The sequence below is a fragment of the Cavia porcellus genome, unplaced genomic scaffold (genome assembly GCF_034190915.1).
Source record: "Cavia porcellus strain 051 isolate PalLab524CR breed Dunkin Hartley unplaced genomic scaffold, mCavPor4.1 scaffold_4, whole genome shotgun sequence".
In the NCBI taxonomy this organism is placed as follows: domain Eukaryota; kingdom Metazoa; phylum Chordata; class Mammalia; order Rodentia; family Caviidae; genus Cavia; species Cavia porcellus.
Window position 1 is genome coordinate 105,656,270 of NW_026947487.1, and position 21,363 is coordinate 105,677,632.

Genomic DNA, 21,363 nt, shown 5'->3' on the forward strand with positions numbered 1-21,363 from the left:
GGAAGCCCTGGCTTGGCCTGGTGAGCCCCAAGTGATTCCAGCAGCCCCTGGAGAAGTGAGTGCCTTCCCTAGAGCCCAGCAACGGCAGCCCCATGAGTGGGTTTTACCTGCCTGGAGTCTCCAGGACGACGGACTGTACTTTCTGTCGCCCACGTGCCCATGCGTACGTCCCCACGCTCTGCCCAGGCGTCAGGGATTGCTCCGCTGGTGGGCACGGACCCCCATTCACTGAGAAGGTTGTCCCTGGGCCAGGAGACCACTATTCCCCAAAAGCCTGGCATCCAGCTTGCCATCCGGGTGACATTGCCCCTCAGAAAAGAAACCGAAGTTATGGAGGAGAGTGCGAAGGTACCCTCTGCCCAAGGCCCTAATCTGCCGCCACCGTGCGCGGCTTCGAACCCACAGAAGGCCCCCAAACCAAGAGCCAACCCTAGAAGGTGTCTCTGAGCGCCCGGACCCCACCGCTACTCTACTCCGGGGGGGGGCGGCGGCCCCGCCCCAGCGCCACCCCGACCAGCGGTGGTGCCTGCGCCCGGCGGCCCCGCTCGCCCGACCAGTCTGGCAGCGGCCGGACTCGGATTTCAAAGCCCTGGTTCCTGGCCGTGAATGGGCCTGCGCCCGCCCGGCCTTTCCCACAGCCCCCGCCCCCCCCCGCCCACGTGACGCCCGAGCTCGGCGGCTCCGATTACCGCCGCCGCCGCAGCTCAGAGCCCGCGCCCAGGCTGCGCCGCCCGCCCGCGCCGCGCCCCCGGCCCCGCCGCGCCATGGCCCGCGCCGCCCGCCCGCGGCCCGCGACCCCGCAGCGCCGCACGGCCGGACGCTGAGCGCGGCTGCAGGCGGAGGCCCCGCGGCCCGAGCGAGCGCCCGCGGCCCGGCCCGGCCCCTCCCCTACGCTGCCCTACGCCCCCCGCGCCCCTGCGCGCCCTGCGCCGCGGCCCGCTCGGCCCGAGCATGGAGACGGCGGAGAAGGAGTGCGGCGCCCTGGGCGGGCTCTTCCAGGCCATCGTCAACGACATGAAGGTAACCGGGGCGCCGCGGGGCCGGTGGCACGGGCGCGGGGACAGCTCGGGTGCCCTCCTGGGACGCGTGGCGGCGAGTGGCCATGCCCTGAGGTCCGCGCGTCCTTGTCTCAGTGCGCCCTGCCCGCGTACCCTTTGCGCCCAGGTCTTTGCGTGCTTGCCTGGGGGGGTGTGGGTGCTCGTGGATTGGGGTGTCAGTGCGGTGCCCAGGGTCGCTCTGCGCGGGGCCGCTCCGAGCCTGCGCACACTCGGACTCTCTGCTTCCCAGACCCCCAAACCATGAATGGGATTTGGCTCCTCGGCCGCGTCTCCATGGCCCTTGAAGGAGCCTGGGGTCCGTCCGACCTCCGCCCCCTTCCACTACAATACCCCCCAACCTCTGATAACCCAGAAGCCCAGACAATGCTGTCACCACCGAAGCAGGAAAAAAATAATAAGGCAAAGACCATTAACCCCTTCCCTGCCGGCCTCAGCCCCGACCCTGCGACAGCTGCCCAGCCCCGCCTCCGCCCCCCCACCCCCCGCAGCCACCCCAGTGAGCTCAGCTCGCAGATTCCAAGGTCTCCTGGCTGGATGCCCCTGCACCCCAAGGATGGGCCTTATCGTCACCTTGGGATGGAGGCAGCAAGAAGGTTGGGGTTGGAGGAGCAACCCCGTGGGTGAGCTTTTCTTACCCCCAGTCACCCGGGCTCTCAGCACCAAGCCTCCCTCCCTTATGGTGATTACCCAAGGTCAGGTAGAAACAGGCCACCAATTTCTGCTCACCCTGCCAGATGGGGAAACTGAGGTCTATGAATGGCTCAAGGTCGTTAAGGAGAATGTTGGTCCCTGCCCTAACTTCAGCTCTCATTGTTCCTCTGAGTGTGTTGGGTGAGGGGAATGCTCCTCCGAAAGAGACCAGGGTTCCGCAGGACTGCCCCAGAGAGGGCCGAGGGCCCAGCTCGTGACAGGGTGGGGGCAGGAGCTCGGGTTCCTACCCTTCTTCTCCGGCCCCTTCTTTGTAGAGAAGATGGGGCAGGATCACAGGCTGGGGAAAGATCTGGTTCCCACAGGAACCCAAGGGCCCCTACACTGGCTGAGTGCACAGCACAGTCCAGCAGGCCTGGGCAGGGAGGGGAGACACCACTCTTTCCAGTTCGACCCACCGAGAGTTCCAGACGGCCGCTTTGGGAGGTGGACGCTGCAGACAGACAAGAGCTTGGGGTTCCCTCCCAGTACTACTAGGATGCGGGCAGCCCCGGGAGCAGCTGTCAGGTCCCCGTCCCTGAGAAAAATCCTGAAGCCACCCTGACTAGGACTGCCCAGTGAGCAGGTGTCCCCACCCCGGGGTACACCGCCCTGGGGATCTCTGTGCCCGGCATCTCCACCTGCAAGCCCCCCCCTTCTGCCCGCCCCGTGGCCATCACAGCCCTGGCACCAGGGTTCCTTTCTGGCACTGGCAGCACAGACCACCTCCTCGCCTGGCCATTGCTGGGCTGGCTGAGGGTGGGAGCTGCCCACACCTCCTCCCGCTGGCAGCTGCACAGCATACACTGCAGCAGCAGCCGCGTCTGCCCCGAGGAGAGGAGCTGTGCTGTCCCCTCACTCCCTGCCAACTGCAGGGAACCTGAGGGGGAGGCCAGGAGGGCCCAGGATAATCGATCAGATCAGAGTGGGATGCCCTGGCCAGGCGCTGAGCAGGATTTGCAATTGGAGGCAGCTAGGAGCAGTTCAGGTGTGAGGATACCACAGACAGATTCACCCCTACTGATGACACATGCATGTATGTGTTCAGGGGCAGAGCAGAAGGCTGGGCCACCTGGAGGCTGGTTGGCTGGAGTTAGGAGCAGCTTCCTGCTGCCTCTCGCCGGCCACTGGCTGGCCAGCCAGGTCATAAGACAGCATGTCCACAGGAGCCACCAGGCCCCACAACAGCTGTCGTGGGCCCCAGCCCTGGGCTGAGGATGGCAGAGGAGGAGGGTGGCTCCCTAGTTATACCTGGAGCCTGGACAGCTGGAGGAGACCAGGAGTTCAGGGTCACCAGCTACTCCACCAGAGAGGGCAGGCACTTGCCATCCTGATAGACATGGTCACAACAGCCTAGCCGTGTGCCGGTACATTCAGACAATGGGGTCATAATCTTTGCCTCCCCCTCCAGAGCAACAGTGTCACCCAGGTGGGAGGACACCTCTCAGAGGTGGGGCCTGTGGCTCTCAGCCACACTTGCCAGCTGCTAGGCGCCGTGCAAGGTGTTTTCCCTGCCCTGAGTGCCCCCTGGAGTCCACGTCTGATCCCAAGCTGTAGGGGCAATCCTCCTGACTGTACAGGTGAGGAAACTCAGGCCCAGTCACCTGGAAAGCCCTCACTAGCCAGGGTGGAGCCTGGGTTGCTCCTCAGAACACATCTGGGCCACCCTATCAGTCCCATCTGTCCACTTGAGGACCTTGCCTCCTTGCACCCTGGAAATGGGATGCCTCTAACCCCCCCCCAGACAGGGATTCAGACCCTGAATCCACTATCCTATAGCCACAGCAAGTCGGTTAACATCAGCAAGACCCCATTTCCTCACCCGTGAAAGGGGGTCAGTGCCAGAATGCATCACACAGGCAGTCGTGACCATGCTGTGTGACCAATCATTCACTGCAAGGCACAGAGTCTGGTTCGAGGGCACCTGCTCACCTAGACAGCCAGGTCCTGCACACCCTCCTTGGGTCACTGTTCACTCCAGCCCTTTCTCCTCCCTTTCTTGGATGCTGTATGATCTTTGGGGATAAAGAAGGGAGAATGACTGGGCCTGGCCTCCCCTCGGGCCCTGTTCCCCTCCCCTGGGACAGCTCTTTCTCTCTCTCTCTCTCTCTCTCTCTCTCTCTCTCTCTCTCTCTTTCTCTCTCTCTCTCTCTGAAGCTACATTGGGGCTACCCAGGGTGCTGGGGGACTGCCCTGGAGCCAAGGGAGTATCCTGTCCCTGCACTGGAAGGAACATTTCCTCAGCGCTCAAGGGGGAGGTCTTAGCAGCGTCCAGGCTGGGTGGGGCCTCCCCCGTTTCAGAAGACCCTGCTGGCCAAAACCCAGGTCAGCTCCCCAGGACCGAGAGGAACGTCCTCCCAGGCCATCTACCCTGTGCCTGTGTGGGGACAGCCCACCAGAGCCACCTCCTCTTGTTCTAGCCTCGATACACTTCTCAAATATTTGCTTTCCCTGGACACTGGCTGGCCAGGCTGGGAGGGGAGGGTGTTTGTGAGGTTCCTGATGCTGCCTGAGTCCTTTCTGCTCCCTACCCCATGGACTGAGCTCCAACCCACCCTGGGGCTGCGGCCAAGCAGAGCCTCCCCCAGGCCTTGGGGCCTGGAGTCCCTGCCTCCCGCTCTGCTGGGAAAAGCTCCACCACCACCCCCATCCTCCAAGCAGGGGAAGGACCCCTTGCTCCCAGGGCTGCCCTTCAAATGCAAGGCCTCCCAGTGCCTTCAGCCCGGGCTGAGCTTCCTCCATACCCCATGTCAGTGGGAAGAGCGTGTTAGCCAGAAAAGCCCTTTAATCAGACTGGACAACTCAGTCGCCAGGAGCCCGACCTCCCTATTGGGAAACCCCCTCCCAGTGAGGAGCCCTGGGCCAGGCTAGGATAAAAGCCACACTGTTTCCCCCGAGGGGAGGGGAGTGGGGGGTGGAGAAAGGTGGCTCTGTTGCCCACACAAGGCCCCATTCAGCCGCAGGGCCTGGTTGTCCCGGTCAGGCTGGCCAGGCCTTGCAGCAGCCTCGGCCTCCCCAGGCTTGGGAGCCACTGCCGCTGGCCTGGGACAGTTGCCGGCCAGGGACAGCTTCCGGAGCCCATCAGCCTTGCTGTGTGAACCCTGCCAGTCTCCAGCCTCGAAGGGAGCCTCTGCCCCCATGGTGGGTGGCAGGTTGGCACCCACCATCCTCAGTATGTTTGGGGACCGTGGTGCTCAGATCCCTGCCAGGCCCCTCAAGAGCCCAGGAGACAGGACCTGCCATCAACGGCTTCCATCTCCCTTTAGGGAGAATGACAGCACAGGCTTGCAGCACTGACGAACAGCGGGACAGACTTCCTGACACCAAGGCAGGAGGGACAAGCAAAGTCCAAGCTCCCTCATGCCTGGACCTATCTCCTCCCAGAGAGCACAGGAGTCTCCTGTCCCCATGGCTGCTCTCAGAAATTGCCCCAAAGCCTGGCAGCACACATCTTGTAATCTCAGCACTCAGGAGGCTGAGGCAGAAAGATCACCATGAATTCAAAACCAGCCTGAACTGCATAGCAAAATCCTGTCTCAAAAAAATAAAACAACTGCCCCAAATCTGCTCAGCATGTGGGGAGTACAGCACCCCTCCAAAACAAATCTCACTTCCTCTCCCTCCTTCCTGGCAGAGCTCCTACCCCATCTGGGAGGACTTCAACTCTAAGGCCACAAAGCTACATTCCCAGTTGAGGTGAGGCTGTGCGGTGCCCCCTGCTGGGGAGGGGTGGGTAGAGGAGTGCCCTCACCCACTGACCAACCCCTCAATTGCACGTCTCCCCAGGACCACTGTGCTGGCTGCTGTGGCCTTCCTGGATGCCTTCCAGAAAGTGGCTGACATGGCCACCAACACCCGAGGTGGGGAGAGACACGGCCGGCCAGGGATGCTCGGGGTGGGCAATGGACAGGCTGAGGGGGGCTCAGACAAGGGAGAGGAGCCCAGGCCCCGAGTGGAGACCTTGGGTTCTCCTCCCGGATGGACTGGGCTGGTTGTGGAGACAGTGAGCCCCCCGTCACAAGAGGCATGCAGGCATGAATGGTGAGTGGGGGCAGGAATGTCACAGGGCAGTGGCTCCCTCTTGTGCTGTGGCCGGTGCTGGCAACCCCTTAGCACAGTTCACCCTTCTCTGCTGTCAGTCTCTGGCCTTTCCTCACTCATCTCCAGTCCTGGGGATCGGGGTTCTTGGAGTGGTGAGAGCAACTGGCAGGTTCCCTCACGCCCACATCTGGGCACACTGGGAGGGGCTTCCTCAGGGCTGGTGCGGAATTTTCCTGGCTGTTCCTTGGGCAGCCCTTGGGGCATGCTTCTCAGCTGGGGCACAAGGGAGGTTCTGCCCTGGCCAGCAGGGCGCGGCTGCCCGAAGCTGGGATGACTGGGCACCGGTTCCCATGTTCCCCACGGGTCAGGGTCCTGCAGGACGGCCGTGTGGTAGGGCTGCTTGTGGACCGAGGTCTTGGCGAGCTGGCGTGCCCTCTCGTGGCCGCAGAGGGGACTGCGCAGGCCCAGGCCCACACTGTGCCCTTGACCCACCAGGGGCCACACGGGACATCGGCTCAGCGCTCACGCGCATGTGCATGCGCCACCGCAGTATCGAGACCAAGCTGCGGCAGTTCACCAAGTGAGTAGGTGTGGCGGGGAGCGTCCTGAGCCCCTGCATCCCGCTCCGCAGTCTGACCCCAGCTCCCACCCACAGTGCACTGCTGGAGAGCCTCATCAACCCGCTGCAGGAGCGCATCGAGGACTGGAAAAAGTCAGCCAACCAGCTGGACAAGGACCACGCGAAAGGTGGGACAGGGCTCCTTGCGGGCTCCCCACTTCACCCCCACAGGACTACTACGAGAATCTCTTCTTTTGTTCATTATTTGGATTTTTTGAGAGTGTCTCACCATGTAGTTTGGGCTGGCCTTGAACTCATTTACCATCCCAGGCTGGCCTCCAATTTGCAATGACCTCCTGCCTCAGCCTCGGATTATAGGCGTGTACCACCACCTCCGGCCCTAAAGCTTCTTCTTTACTCCTGGCACAGAGTACAAACGAGCCCGGCATGAGATCAAGAAGAAGTCATCGGACACTCTGAAGCTGCAGAAGAAAGCACGCAAAGGTAGAGCCCAGAGCGCCCCCCGAGGCCCAGCCCCGCGGCCCCACTTCAGAGCCTGATGGGCACCTCCAGGGCGTCCTCCTGGCCCGAGGAGCCCTGTCCCCAACACGAGACCCTCCAGCCTGCCGGGTGGGACAGAGGGAGCCATCCCGCCCCCAGACCAGCCCAGGCGCTCCTTGGGAGGCAGCAGGACGCCCCAGGTCCAGGCCCCGCCCCACCCCAGGAGTGGTGCTGTCCATCCGGCTGTCTTTCACACATTCTTTCTTTCTCTGTCTCTCCTCCTCTCTTCCTCCCACATCCTTCCTGTAGAGCTACTTGGTAAGTCAAACGTCCATCCCTCCAGCTGCTCCTCCTGTCCTTGTCGCATTTGTCTGTCTTCCCCCAGCTCAGGGCCATTGGAAGGACCCTCTCCAGGCCAAGGAGGAGCAAGGAAGGCGGCCTGTGCACCGAGGGCGGGGCCTGGGCCACAGTCCCCCTGGGGCCCCCAGGGCCCCAGCCAGGGATGAGTCCCAGGCCACTGCTGGGTCAGTCTGCAGGCCAGGAGGGGTTGACTGGTTGGGCCGGGCGGGCTGGGGCACGCTGTCCCCACCAGGCCAGCCAGCTCCTTATCTGTGACTTCCTGCTCCCCCTCACCGTCTCCTCCACATCATTCTCTTGCCTCTCTCTGTCTCTCTTGATGCTTCTTTGTGTGGCTCTTGTGTCCTTGTGTATTGCTCCCTGAGCTCAGCGTGGGCCCACGCTGAAACCCCTCGTCCCGCTCCCCAGGCCCTGCTCTGAGCCTCCTGGAGGCCTGGCCGCCACCCTGCTCTACTCTGGCTTGCTTCCACGCCACTTCCCTGTGCCCTGTGAGGCGAGGGGTGCCATCCCAGGACACCGAGGGTATCCTGGGCAGTGGAAGCCTCCATGGCCTCCGCACGGCCAGCCCTGTCCACCCCAGATCCTGTGGCTTTGCAGCGTGGGTGTCTTTTCCATGTGTGTGTCTGTCTTCTCTGCCTGCTCTGGTGGGATGAGCCCCTCCACTAGCCCCAGTCCACCTTCCCCCGTCCCCTGGTTCCCATGGTAGTGCCCAGCCCCACGGCCAGGGACACCACCGTGGGGGCCGGTGCCATGGGTGCAGCAGACCAGGCCGGCATCCCCAGCACGGCGTCTCCTCCACACCCCCTCAGGGAAAGGAGACCTGCAGCCCCAGCTGGACAGTGCCCTGCAGGACGTCAATGACATGTACCTACTGCTGGAGGAGACAGAGAAGCAGGCAGTGCGCCGGGCCCTGATTGAGGAACGAGGCCGCTTCTGCACCTTCATCACCTTCCTGCAGCCTGTGGTGGTGGGTCCCCAGGGCACTTGGAGGCCCCAGTGGGGAGGATCAGGCCCAGGGGAGACATATTGATCCTGGGGACGCTTGTCGTCTATGATCCCTAACTAGTTATTTCCAGGGCCACGTGCCCAAAATCAGGTCTCATAACTCATTGTGCACTGCATTGTATGAATGGGTGTCTGGCCAGCCCTGGAGACTCTGTGAGCCGGGCAGGGTGAGGGGAGAGACCTGAGCAGGCTGGGCAGCAGGTGGGCGACCGGACCATCAGGTCTTCCTGGCTGCTTCCTCAGAATGGCGAGCTGACCATGCTGGGAGAGATCACCCACCTGCAGGGCATCATTGACGACCTGGTGGTGCTGACTGCGGAACCCCACAAGCTGCCTCCCGCCAGTGAGCAGGTGTGGTGAGCCCAGAGAGAGCCAAGGAGGGGGTGGTCCTGTCCTCAGTTAGGGTCCAGTGAGGAGAGACAGGGGCAGCACTGTGGGGAGGCACATTGGAGAAAAGACTGGATCCCTTCCAGCAGCCACCGTGGGCATCCAGGAGCCCCTGCCAGGGTGAGGAGTGACAGAGGTCCCAGATCAGATTCCTGGCTGCCACTCACATGCAGAAACCCTGTCACCTACCCTAGACCCAGACACACCTGTCTACTTGAGCTGTCCCCTGTTCCCGCTGCACTGCCCACATGGCATTGCACTTGTAGCCACTTCTTGTGTGCCCAGCAGCCTGCTGTGCCCTCTTCATGGGGCACCTTGTTGAAGCCTCCTGCCAGTGCCCTAAGATGAGAACAGTTGGCCCCAGTTCACAGGAGAAAGTGGAGACTCGGAGAGTAATGAGTGGAATTTCTTGTGTCCTGGCTCCTCAACCAGTGCCCAGGGGCTCAGAGAAGACAGTACTGTGGCGTGTGCAGCAGGCACGCGTGCACGCATGTGCATGTCTCACCCCAGGAGGGAACTTGCGTCAGCAGAGTCTGGGAGAGAGGTTAGAGATGCTTAGGGTGGGGAAGCAGAGGGCTGCCGCCAGCCTAGCCAGCTTGCTGAAAGGCCCAGAAAACCCATAAGGCTCTCTGCAGGTGCAAAGCTGCCCCTCATCCAGTGACCCCATCTGTGTCCCCATACAGGTGATCAAAGACCTAAAGGGCTCAGACTACAGCTGGTCCTACCAAACCCCTCCCTCATCACCCAGCAGCTCCAGCTCCCGGAAGTCCAGCATGTGCAGGTTGGTAGGCGGAGGTCTCATGCTGGGGCGGGGTAACCCCAGGAGGAAATAGGCAAACACCCCGCAAAGCTGCATCAGGACTGCTTCTGGTCCTGGAGTCTGTGCAACTTCCCAGCACCTGAGGAATTTTCAAGTGCACAGGGAAAGCCCACCTGGTCGGCTGCCCCAATTGTTGGCAGGAAGGAAGGGACAGTAGCTTCGGTTACACAGCATTAGCTCTGCCAGGTGCCACACATTTCTTCACTGAATCCTAACACCACTGTGTTGGACATAGTATCATCTCCCTGTCACAGAATGGGAAACTGAGGCACATGCCTAGCATGTAATCACTGGATTCTACCAAGCCTGGGACAGAGTAGGATCATACTAGGAAATTTAGATCAGGGAAGAGGGCAGAGGTATCTGGGAGCCCCTGAGGTCTCACAGAGCCAGGGAAAGGCCCAGGAGCTCACCTGACAACTGGGCTGGCTCAGGATGGGGCATCCTCCCTCAGGCTGGCACTGCAGCTGGATTTGGAGGAGATATTTACCAGTCAAGGCTCCCAGGCAGGGTAGGCAGCAAGCCCAGTGCAGGTTACTGGCAGGGAGGCCTCTAGCTGGGCACCTGGGGCTTGTGAGAAGCAAGAGCCAGCAGTCACTTATTAGGGCTTCTGGAGCCTCTTGTGACCCTGAACAGCTAGCTGTCCCAGGAAGGAATGTTGATTTCAGGGCAAAGGACAAAGGTCAGGAGGCTCCAGCGTCACACTCAGCAGAAAGGTAACCTTCCACGCCAGGAAACAGCCCAGGGCTGAAACGGCTGTGCTGAGGGTCTGAGCCATGAAGTGCTGGGCACTGAGAGAAATGAGGGGACCAGGAAGGTGGTCCAGGGGCTCAGGACCCAACCTTGGACTGGCAGACTTTGAGAAGACAGTTTGGAAATGCATCTCTTGATCTGTGTTGTTTGATGCCTGCTGACTCAGTTTCCTCATTGTTAACCGAGGCAAGGAGACTGCCTTGTCCTGGGCATGCCCTGCCAGCACGGGGCTCTCGAAGAACTTGGCTGGGATGTCCCTGTTCCAGCCGTGCCCAGCCACACCGTCCCAGAACCCTGCCCCTCTGTAGCCCCTGGGCTCAGGACCTCGTAGTCTGACATTCTCTTTTCCCTCCTCTGCCCCTCACCTCTTTCCTACCCTCGTCTGTCACCCTCCCCTCCACACACACCCCCGTGTCTCTCTGCCTGGCCACTGTGCCCTCCTGCTTCACTCCCTCAGCGCCCCCAGCAGCAGTAGCAGTGCCAAGGGTGGCGGAGCCCCATGGCCTGGGGGTGCCCAAACATACTCACCCAGTTCCACCTGTCGCTACCGCAGCCTGGCGCAGCCAGCCACCGCCACCACCCGCCTCTCCAGCGTCTCCTCACACGACTCTGGCTTCGTCTCGCAGGATGCCACCTACTCCAAGCCCCCCTCGCCCATGCCTTCAGACATCACCAGCCAGGTGAGGGGACATCAGGAGGACCACCTGGGGTGGGGTGCAGCGTCCCGGTGCCTCACACTCGGGGTCCCAGGGCTACTGGTCCACTTTCCCGTTCTCCCCCATATTGATAGCCAGTTCTGTCTCTATGACTTTTTTGTTTTTTTGAGACCAACGTCTTGCTTTGTAATGCAGGCTGGCCTTGAACTCACAGCAGTGCTCCTGTCTCAGCCTCCTGAGTGCTGGCATCACAAGGGCGCACCACCGCACCCCGCAATCTCTTTGCTTTTAGACTCTGTGTTATTATGTTTTAAATGAGTCTTATAAACAGCATATGGCTGGATTTTCGTGTTTCATCCAAGCTAATGACATCGTGTTGTGCGTGCACGTGTGTGCTTGAGCACATGTGGGGGTGTTCCTGGGGATGAACCCAAGGCCTTACATATGCTAGACAGGCGCTGTACCCCTAGAGCTGTGTCTCCAGTCCCAGCTACTGTCTCAGGATTCCCACTTTCATTCAGTTGCTAGGGTTCCAATTAAATATATGTTGTGCCATCTCATTCTTAAACTTCTTATTTCTTTGTGCTGTGGTCTGGCTAAGTTGTCTTCCAATCTGCTTGTTCTGTTTTGCGATTTGACTGCCCACTGAGGGTGCTTTCTTTTAACTTTTTATTCTGGAATTTATTTATTTATTTATTTAGGTACCAGTAATCGAATCCAAGACATTGAGCTTGCCAGGCAGGCGCTTGTGCCTCTGAGCTATATCCCCAACCCCTGAGATCTCTTTAGACTTACACAAAAGTCACAGCAAGAATCCCAAGACCCCAGAGGCGCTCCCTACAGGCTCCTGCAGTGTTGGCATCTTAGGTAACAATTTTCAAAACCAGGAAACGAGCCCTGGCACAGCCCCCGTAATCGAGCCACAGACTCATTTCACGTTTTGGGGGTTTCCTCTCTGTTGTCTGTATGCTGTACGTTTTGCAGGTTTCCTCTCTGCTGTACAGAATCCTGCATTGTGTTTAGTTTTTGTCATCTGAGCTCCCTGTGCTTGAGTTCCTCAGTCCCATTCTCCTTCCTTTCATAACTTTAACACTTAAAGGAATGCTGGCCAGGTGTTTTGCTTTGCTTTGTTTTGTTTTGTTTTGTTTTGTTTGTTTTGTTTTTTGAGACAGGATCTCACTGTGCAGTTCAGGCTGGCCTTGAATTCACTGTGTATCACAGGCTGCCCTCAGAGTTGCACCAGTCCTCCCGCCTCAGCCGCCCAGGTGCTGGGATCACAGGTGTGCACCACCACACCCAGCTTGGTCAGGGATTTTGTGGGCTGTTTCTCAATTGGGGTTGATCAGGCTCTTCCCATTTAGAACCAGAGATCAGCCATTTCATAATACCACAGAAGTGCTGCTGTGTCCTCTTTGGCTCATCAAATGAGCCCCATGCTGTGTGTCCCTCATCCCTGGTGACACCATGATCCTTGGCCAGGCAGTGTCTGTGAGGCTTCCCCTCACTGGCTTCCCCTCCTGTTGTCATTAATCACGTCTTGAGGGAGATGCTTTGAGACTCCAAATAATCTATTCTTCATCAGACTTTAGCCCCATCAGCGCCCCCGCCCCGTGATGATGGTGACGTGCCTATTTCCTCCTGCATTATTAAGTGGAATCCTACTGTAAAAATACCTCTTTTCCCTCACTTATTGATGTAATCAATTACGTATTTATATCAGCATGGATCTATAAATATTTCCTTGATTTTATGGGCTATAATCCATTACCACTGAGTCTCTCTCTCTCTCTCTCTTTTTTTTTTTTTTCCCTTCACTTCAGAACCATTGAGTCTCTTAAGATCATCTTTATCGGGGGCTGGGGATTTAGCTCAGCAGCATAAGCGCCTGCCTTGCAAGCAGGCAGTCATGAGTTCGATCCCCGGTACCGATAAAAAGGAAAAAGACCAAAAAAAAAAAAAAGATCATCTTTATCGATGTACCCTGTCCATGCAGAGAGATAAATTTGTGCTAAGGGTACTGCTCCATGACTGGGCACAAACTGACCACACCCATGCAGCCAGCAGCTAGAACAGGACGAGTCTGGTTCACCCTGAAGCCCCCTTGGTCTCCCCGTCGCTGCTGTACCCAGGGGTAACCACTGTGCTGGGTCATTGTGCCTTTCTTACCTTCATCTTTCATAGATGTGTGTTCATCATTGCATGCACACACGTGTGGACGCGTACAGGTGTCCTTTGTGTCTGGCTTCGCCCCTTAGGCAGTGTGCTGTGAGTCCTCTGCTTTATGTGGTGATGTGCATCCCTCTCGTCCTGCGTAGCCTCTCCTGTATGGATACGTGGTTCACCCAGCCCTTCTACATCTGCTGGATTCTGGGTGGTTTCTGGTTTGGGCTGTGGTGGGGTTGATGGCCACTGGGAAGGTCCCAGCATATCTGTGTGCCTCGCCAGGACTTGCTGGGTCACAGAGGCACACATGGGTGGGTTTAGGTCCTGCTGGACGGTTTTCCAGAGTGGTCGCACCAGTCCACTCTGACAGCAAGGTGAGCACGGTTTACTGCCGGGGGTACTTTGTATCTCTCCCGTGTCGGCCATTCTGAGAAGTGCCGTTCTGAGCAGCACCCTGGGCTCTGAATTTGTGTGACCTTCATGTTAATGAGATGGAATGCCTTTTCCGACTTGTAAAGTCCGTTTGAGTATCTTTCACAAAGATTCTGTTTCATCTTTCGTTCATTATTTTCTCTGAAATTGTGTTTTTCCTAGTGATTTAGAACACTTTTCATATGTTTAGATACAAATCCTTCATTAGGTAACTTCCCTCACTCTGTGGGGATGTTTTTGTCCTTTTAATGAGAGCTTTTCATGGCTAGAAGTTCTGAAATCTGTAGTCCGGTTTATCTATCACAATATTTAAATCGTTCATGCTTTTGATGTCCTACTTGAAATATTTTTTCGTACTCCCAAGTCATGAAGATGTTTCCTTCTAGAAAGCCTTTTTTTTTAACCTCTTTATATTTTTCACTTAGATCTACAGCTTCTGTGGAACTGATTGATCAGTTGGTTGTGTATGGTACGAAGTAGGGACAGCTCTGTGTGGGTCTTTGATTAACCTAGAACGATCTACCGAAAAGACCACCTATGGTAGCCCCGCGATCTGACAGCAATGTATTTTTCACAATTCCAAAGACTCAGAAGCCCACGATCAAGGCCCCAGCAGGTTCGGTGTCTGCTGAGGGACTGTCTTTGGCTTCCCGGTGGGCCCCGTCTTTGTGTCCCCAGGGATAGAGGGGGCAGATGACTCCAGCAGGCCTCACTTAGGAGGACATCAGTCCCACCTGTGATGGCTCCAACCCAGCCTGTAAAGCCATTGTTGTGGGCCTTGGGATGTCAGCAGGTGACCTCTGAGGGACACAAGCAGCTGGACCGTGCACTGCGCAGGGGTCCAGGGGTCTGGGTGTGTCTAGCTGGCTGACAGGTCTGTCCCTGTGCCAACCCCACCTCTGAATGACTGTAGCTTTGCAGGAAATCTCTACACCAGCTAATAAAAGTCCTCCAACTGTCATCCGCCAGCATCACCTTTTCTATATCTGGCTCTTTCTGTTTCCTTACAAATTTTAGGGTTACCTCATCAAACAGCAAAACAAAAAGCTCCTGAGATTTTGAGCAGGATTACATACTTCTCACTTTATTTAGGCCTAAAAGTCTCTCAATGATGTTTTGTGGTTTTTATGTAAAGTTCTTGCACATCAGGTGTTCAGTATTTGTTGTCATTATAAATTACATCTTTGTTAGCTGCTGGTCTTTAGAAATACAATTGATTTTTTTTTTTTTTTTTGAGATAGAGTCTCACTATATAATTCAGCCTGACCTCGAACTTATAATGATCCTCCTGCCTCAGCCTTCCAAATGCTGGGATTAGAGGTGTGCACCACCACTCTAGGCTGACAATTCACTTTTTCTGGTTTTTTATCCAATAACAACTTCTTTTTTTTTTTTTAATCAGTACCGGGGATCGAACTCATGACCGATATCCAATAACTCCTTAATTCTGATCATTTGTAGTGTGTTTTGAGTAGTCCTATAATTGCAGGTAGTGACCTTCTTGTCTCTTCCTTTCCAGTCCTTTTGCATTTTACTTTCTTTTCTTACTTTACTGCACTGGCTAAGACTTCAGTGCTGGCCAGAAGTGCAGAGAGTGAGTGTCTGTGTTTTTCTCAGCCTAAGAGAGAAAAATATCAGCATTCATGCCGATAGTCTCTGTTGAATTAAGGATATTTCTTTCTATTCCTGATGCTTCAGAGGTGTTTTTTTTTTTGTTTGTTTGTTTGTTTTTTGAGCATTTTGTGTTTCAGTTTTCATGAATGGGTGTTGAACTTTTCCATCGACTTTTCCAAGTTTCTCTTTCCTTTTGAATTATTTACTTTTTTAACAGTCACACTGCTAGGAGTCTGAGAGTGTTACTTGCTCTGAATCTGCACCTTGGTGCTTGGTTCCTTTTTATTTTAGTGATTTCATTACTGGCTCTGTGGGTTCTTTCACTGCCAGAATCAGACAGCGTCCTGGCGCAGGAAGAGGCTTTGATTCTATAGTCGGGCACGAGGGGGAAGGCTGTGAGGGGCGGGCACCCAGCTGAGCCAAAGGACAAAAGTGCACAGCTTCCGCAGCATCCCTGGGTGGCAGGGCCTGGTCTCTTGATGTCATCACACACAGAGGTGGCCGCTTTATCTGACGGTGTCTTACATGGACTCCTCTATGTCTCCACCTGGAGGTGTGGTTGTCACCAGCGATATGGGGAAGGAACTAGAGGTTACTTCAGGGAAGACTCTGTGCAAGTGCTTGTCCCTCGCCACCTGGGTTTGGAGTACGGCAGATCACCTGCCTCTGCGGGCATGGTTTTATTGATCTTGGCTCTGGCTTCTTGTGTCTCTGCTAACCACACAGTCTGTGAAGGCTGAGCTGGTTTCCTGTCGCGGTGGTTTACCCTAATTTCACAGCCTTGAAGTCCAGTCCACTACCTATGTCTGTTAACGCCAGCGAGCTGGCCTCACTGCCTCCATCTGGGTTCATTGTACTCTGTAGGAAACCTGGGGATCCAGACCAGGGGTGACATGGAGAACGGGGCCAGAGCGGGGTGCTGCTGGTCCCCTCCTTGCTGCCCCGGCTTAGGCTGCTCATCACAGGCGAGCACTTGACTGGGGTCCATGTCTGACCACAGGACACAGTCTGCACCTGCCCTGGAAACCCAGCCACATGGCCCTGTCTCCGCCTTTGTTTCTGCTTCCTTTATTCTTTCACTTGTGTGGAGTAGAAGAACCGCCACCTAGTCTTCCCTTATGGGGGGGTCCCCCATGCACACTCAAGCCACTCCCAGAGGGGCCCCTTCTCCTTCAAGTCCACAGCCACCTCGGCTCCCTGGCAGCTCTTTGCTGCTCTCCTTCACTGGACTCTGTTCCTCCTGACCACTGAGCTCTTGGCCACAGCTGTCTTCGTGTGGCTCCAGGCCTGATGTGACCCAGCTCCAGCCTCGTAAACAGTGCTTGCCCACCGGGCACCTGCGCATAACTGGCAGCTCTGCTGTGTGTGCAGGACGGTGCCCAGGACTCCGAGTGCCACACTAGGCCATCAGGGAGTCCTCATTGTACAGCTCCTGAGCTGTGCCATTGGCCGGGCAGTGTCTGTCCTCTTAGGCACCCTGGGCCACTGCCCTTTGCCACACTGCTGTTGGTGGCCATGGCCCGTAGGAGATGCGTGCATGCCGGCGCTGTGACCACAACTGTTCTCTCCTCTCCCCCCGCCCCCCGCCGGCCCCTGTCTGCAACCACCTGCTCGCCTCTGCATGGCAGAAGTCCTCCAGCTCGGCGTCCTCTGAGGCTTCCGAAACCTGCCAGTCTGTTAGCGAGTGCAGCTCCCCCACCTCGGTCAGTGCTCCCGGGCCCAGGACTGTCACCAGCTGTTTACCCTGTGCCCTCCTGATCTAAGCCTGTCACAGTAGGGAGGCCCAGGTTTAGCCAGAGAGCTGAGTGCCCGTGGCACCTGTCTCCACCAGAGGAGCTGCCTGGCACCAGCCACCACCACTTCCCTTCTGGGACCACTTCTGCCCTGGGCCTGGCGGGATGGAGGGGTCATACCACCTTTCTGGCTCTGGTCTTGTCCACAATTGCAAGCCAGAGACCCGATGCAGACCTGGACACCCTTGGCCACAGGTAGCAAGGCCAGGGGTCCCCCTGACCTACCTGCCACACCTCACAGGACTGGACCAAGACTGGCCCCCACGAGCAACCCTCAGGCACCACCCTGCAGCGGCGGAAGGACCGAGTGGAGCTCCTTCGAGATGCAGAGCCAGGGCCGGCTAGTGTAGGCCCCCTGGGCCCCAGCGGGGAGGAGGCACCACGACCCCGGATGTCCCCTGCCACCATCGCAGCCAAGGTAGGCAGCCAGCTGCCAGGATAGCCTAGCCAGCCCCACCCCTTTGCTCCAGGATCAATACCAGGGGACCCAGCAGGTGGTTCCCAGGGCCATCCCCAGCCACCCTGGCAGTAACCAGGGAGTGTGGCCCAGGATAAGGGGAATGAGGCCTCAGTCTGCAGTTTCTCACCCCCAGCACGGTGAGGAGGTGTCCCCCGCAGCCAGCGACCTGGCCATGGTGCTGACCCGCGGCCTGAGCCTGGAGCACCAGAAGAGCAGCCGGGACTCACTGCAGTACTCCAGCGGCTACAGCACACAGACCACCACGCCGTCATGCTCCGAGGACACCATCCCCTCCCAAGGTGGGCCCTGCGGCCCTGCGCTGCCAGGGCCCTGTCCTTCCTTCTCTGTGTCCCCCCTGGGTGGTGGGGACTCAGGCGGCACGCAGACCCCAGGCCCACCTCGTCGTATGTCCCTAGGCTCTGACTATGACTGCTATTCCGTCAACGGCGATGCAGACAGCGAGGGCCCCCAGGAGTTTGACAAGTCGTCCACCATTCCACGAAACAGCAACATCGCCCAGAACTACCGCCGCCTCATCCAGACCAAGCGCCCAGCCTCCACTGCCGGGCTGCCCACCGCAGGGCTGCCCACCGCCACTGGCCTGCCTTCGGGTGCACCCCCTGGTGTGGCCACCATCCGACGCACGCCCTCCACCAAGCCCACAGTGCGCCGCGCCCTGTCCAGCGCCGGTCCCATCCCCATCCGGCCACCCATCGTCCCTGTGAAGACGCCCACCGTGCCCGACTCCCCTGGATACGTGGGGCCCACGCGGGCGGGCAGTGAGGAGTGCGTCTTCTACACAGACGAGGCCGCCTCGCCCCTGGCCCCGGACCTCGCCAAGGCCTCCCCTAAAAGGCTGAGCCTGCCCAACACAGCCTGGGGCAGCCCATCCCCCGAGACGGCCGGCTACCCTGGGGCGGGAGCCAGGCTGGCAGTGGAGGACGAGGAGGAGCAGCAGCTGGCCGCCAACAGGCACAGCCTGGTGGAGAAGCTCGGGGAGCTGGTGGCCGGGGCCCATGCGCTGGGCGAGGGCCAGTTCCCCTTCCCCACCGCCCTGTCAGCCACCCCCACCGAGGTGACACCCACCCCACCCCCTGCGGCCACCAGCGACCCCCCAGCCGAAGACATGCTGGTGGCCATCCGGCGCGGGGTCCGCCTCCGCAGGACCGTCACCAACGACAGGTCGGCGCCCCGCATCTTATGATAGTGCCAACCTCCCCACCCTGCATGGCCCTGGTGCAAGCAGGTGGCCTTGGTCTGTGATCAGCAGCCACGTGGAGCAAGGGTACAGCCAGAGCGAGAGCAGCACCAGGGACAAGGCAAAGCCACTTTACAGAAAAACACCGGCTGGGTCTCGGTCTCAGCGCTTACAGGAAGTGACTCTCAGCCCTCGCCAGGACGGAGCCCGCAGGCCTGGAGCTGGGTCGGGAGCTGGTTTTATACTTTCCTTGCCTACTCTGTTCCTCTCTTCCTCTCTGCAGGCCCCGCCTTTTCCAAACCCCAGCAAGTCCGCAAGGGCCTGGCCAGCCTCCCTCTTGCCATCCTGGCCCCACGTGGCCTGGGGTCCATAACTCAGCTCCCCTGGCCCACTGCTCCCTGGGGTCACAGTGCCCGGCTCTGCCTTGAATGCTCCCCGTGCCTGTGTCCCTTCCCCTCCCTTCACCACCTCTCTGCCTCTCCCTGGGCTCTTTCCACCTCCGGGACAGGGTAGTCATGGCAGCCAGCAGCCAGGCAGCTGAGGTATCTAATTGTGGTCCAGATGAGGGGAGCAATCGGGAGGCCAGGCCTGCCCATGGGGAAGGGAACCCAGGTCCAAGCAGAGTCTCTGGGAGGGAACGCATCAGGGGCCCTTGCAGGGGATCCTAGAGGACCTTCCTGGGCCCTCGCCCATAAGGAATGGCTTCGGGGAGCACAGGGAAGCAGGGAAAGAGTCTAGAGGCCCGTGGAGTCACCTGGCCAGCACATAGCTGTTTCAGATGTCATGTTCTCATCTGAGCACATTGAGACTTTAACTGGTGGCACTTTGGAGTTGCCGTTTCAGCCACCTTTGGATTGGGGCTGGAGCCGGAGAGGATTGGGGAGGGGGGTATTTTATGAGTCTAATAAAACAGAGCTGACCCCAGATAAGGACTTTGTATGGGGCTAGCTGGTGGTACAGGGTGTGTGTCTTCGAGTGCCTGAGAGATGGGGGTGACCCACAGTGGCCCAGTGGGCCTGTGGCAGGAGGAGAAGGGCAGGATTGCCTACCCCAAAACTGGGAGAAGATGCGTAGCTCTTCGCTCAGCCACAAGGAGGCTGTCGAGGGCAGGGCTGGGGCCATCTCTGGGCTGCTGTGGTGTGAGCAAGCTGCAGGCCCGCAGTGGGGAGCCAGCCTGGGAAGATCGGCTTTGACTCTCTGTCGCCAGAGGAGATGCTATCCCAGGTCAGTCCCCACTGCAGGCTGGGGCTGGCAGAGGGGCCAGGTGGAGGAGTGGGACACCCTCCTTCTGCAGGGCCCAGGTCAGGCCAGGTCTGAGCGGGTAAAAGCACGTGCGCCTAGGGCGAGTGGAGGGATGCCAGGTGGTCCACGGTCAGTGGGGAGCAGCAGGGCCCGAGGGTGGCGCCCCTCTGAGGCCAGGAGAGCAGTTCGCCTTGGTCTGACTCAAGGGGAGTCGAGGCCACCTGGCCTTGCACTCCTGCTCCTGGGCATTCTTGTGCAGGGCTGCTGGTGGATCTGGTGACCTAGGGTGCCCCTGTGCATGGGGAGTCCCCATGGTGGCCCCCAGGGACTGCTAGAGACTGGTCCGTGCGGTTCTGAGAAAGCCCAGCACCTCCCTCTCCAAGCTGTATGGACACCAGGGCCCCAGGAGTGGGGGCCAGGAGGGCAGGTAACCAGGTGGGGGTGCCCTAGAGTGGAATTTCTGCCACATCTATCCCCAAGGAGTTTTCCTGGGCAGCTGCTGAAAGGGGATGCAGGACATGGGAGGGGACAGCGTGAGGGTCAGCAGGGTGGGCAGGCGTGGCCTCTGGGCTGAGACAGCAGGTGGGTCCTAGGGTTCCCTTCAAGGAAGAGCTCGCTGCCTCCCGGGGGCATCACAGGGTGGCCACCTTGGCTCCTCGCCCTGATGGGAAGGGAGGCTGCAGACCTCCCAGGGAGGGGGCAGGGTGGGGCCCACACTCCGCCCGCCCCTCCCCGCCGAGCCCCCAGCTGTACATACTCCATCCCCGTCCCATGACTGTCCCTCCACCTTGTCATTTAGTGAGCACCTCATAAGCCTACCCCCTTGGGATCCGAGCCAACCATCCCACGTTACGAACTTTGGTTTGGGGGGCTTCTTTACATTCGTTTTATTTTTCATTTTGTACAGAGAAATATTCTTTTCAAAAGCGTCTTTTGACCGAAGTAACTTTTCTGGTGCTGTTGTTAACTTGTTCCTTTTTTTAATTTATTTCCCCCCTCCAGACTGCCCCGCTGGCTCCCACTCACCCCTTTCCTCCCCTGACCCCGCTCCACCACACCCTCTCATCCCATCTGGACCATTCTGTTTCTTTTCTTTCTGTCTGTTTTTGGATAAATTCTCTCCTCCTGCCCTCTTCACTCCATCCTCCCTTGATTTAAATAGTCACTGCTACAGTAACAAACGCACTGTGAAGATTCCAGTATTAATAAAGTTGTACTGTAATTAACAGCCCCGCCTCCGCCGGCTTCCCTGCCTCTTCCTTACCCCTACCGCCTGGCCTGGGTCTCCCAGCGCCCCCGGGCTCCGTGCCAGGCAGGTCTGACTGGTGCAGGGACAGGAGTAGCCGGGGCTCTGACCTGGGGCTTTGAGATGTGCCCACTCTGCCCCTGCTGGGGGCTCTCTATGCAGCCAGAGAAGACAGCCAACGTCACCGTCATCACTGACCACCCCACCTCCCAGTGATGCCCTTCAGACCTGCTGAGGTACCATGGCTGGGGCAGCGCCAGGAGGAACTTGATCCTCGAATGTCTCTGGACAATGCTCTGTCCACTCCAAGTCCTTCAAGTCCAGATGCTGACCACCAGCCACACCGCCCATCCCATCACCTGCCCTCGATGACCACGTTCACCACCGCAGA

General features: G+C 58.5%; 1 protein-coding gene across 4 annotated transcripts; it reads left to right on the top strand.

Annotated features, from left to right (window-relative positions):
* The first annotated feature begins 837 nt into the window (after positions 1-837).
* Mtss2 (MTSS I-BAR domain containing 2) lies at positions 838-20,962 on the top strand. 4 transcript variants are annotated; one of them, XM_063247639.1, is made up of 14 exons: positions 839-1,020; positions 5,380-5,441; positions 5,532-5,605; positions 6,282-6,366; positions 6,442-6,533; positions 6,775-6,849; positions 8,013-8,170; positions 8,452-8,559; positions 9,279-9,376; positions 10,626-10,848; positions 16,662-16,736; positions 17,068-17,244; positions 17,420-17,585; positions 17,703-20,962. In XM_063247639.1, the coding sequence occupies exons 1-14, from the start codon at positions 952-954 to the stop codon at positions 18,488-18,490; spliced, it is 2,250 nt and encodes a 749-aa protein (XP_063103709.1). In that variant the 5' UTR covers positions 839-951; the 3' UTR covers positions 18,491-20,962. The 4 variants fall into 4 exon arrangements, with proteins under 4 accessions (XP_063103710.1, XP_063103709.1, XP_063103711.1 ...); XM_063247641.1 differs by having other exon boundaries at positions 10,722-10,848; XM_063247642.1 differs by lacking the exon at positions 839-1,020 and adding an exon at positions 1,608-1,678.
* The last annotated feature ends 401 nt before the right edge of the window (positions 20,963-21,363 follow it).

Coding starts and splice junctions, on each gene's coding strand:
- Mtss2 (XM_063247639.1), top strand. CDS start 952: ATGGAGACGGCGGAGAAGGAGTGCGGCGCCCTGGGCGGGCTCTTCCAG. Junction 6,367..6,441: donor AAGCTGCGGCAGTTCACCAA/GTGAGTAGGTGT, acceptor TCCCACCCACAG/TGCACTGCTGGAGAGCCTCA. Junction 8,171..8,451: donor CCTTCCTGCAGCCTGTGGTG/GTGGGTCCCCAG, acceptor CTGCTTCCTCAG/AATGGCGAGCTGACCATGCT.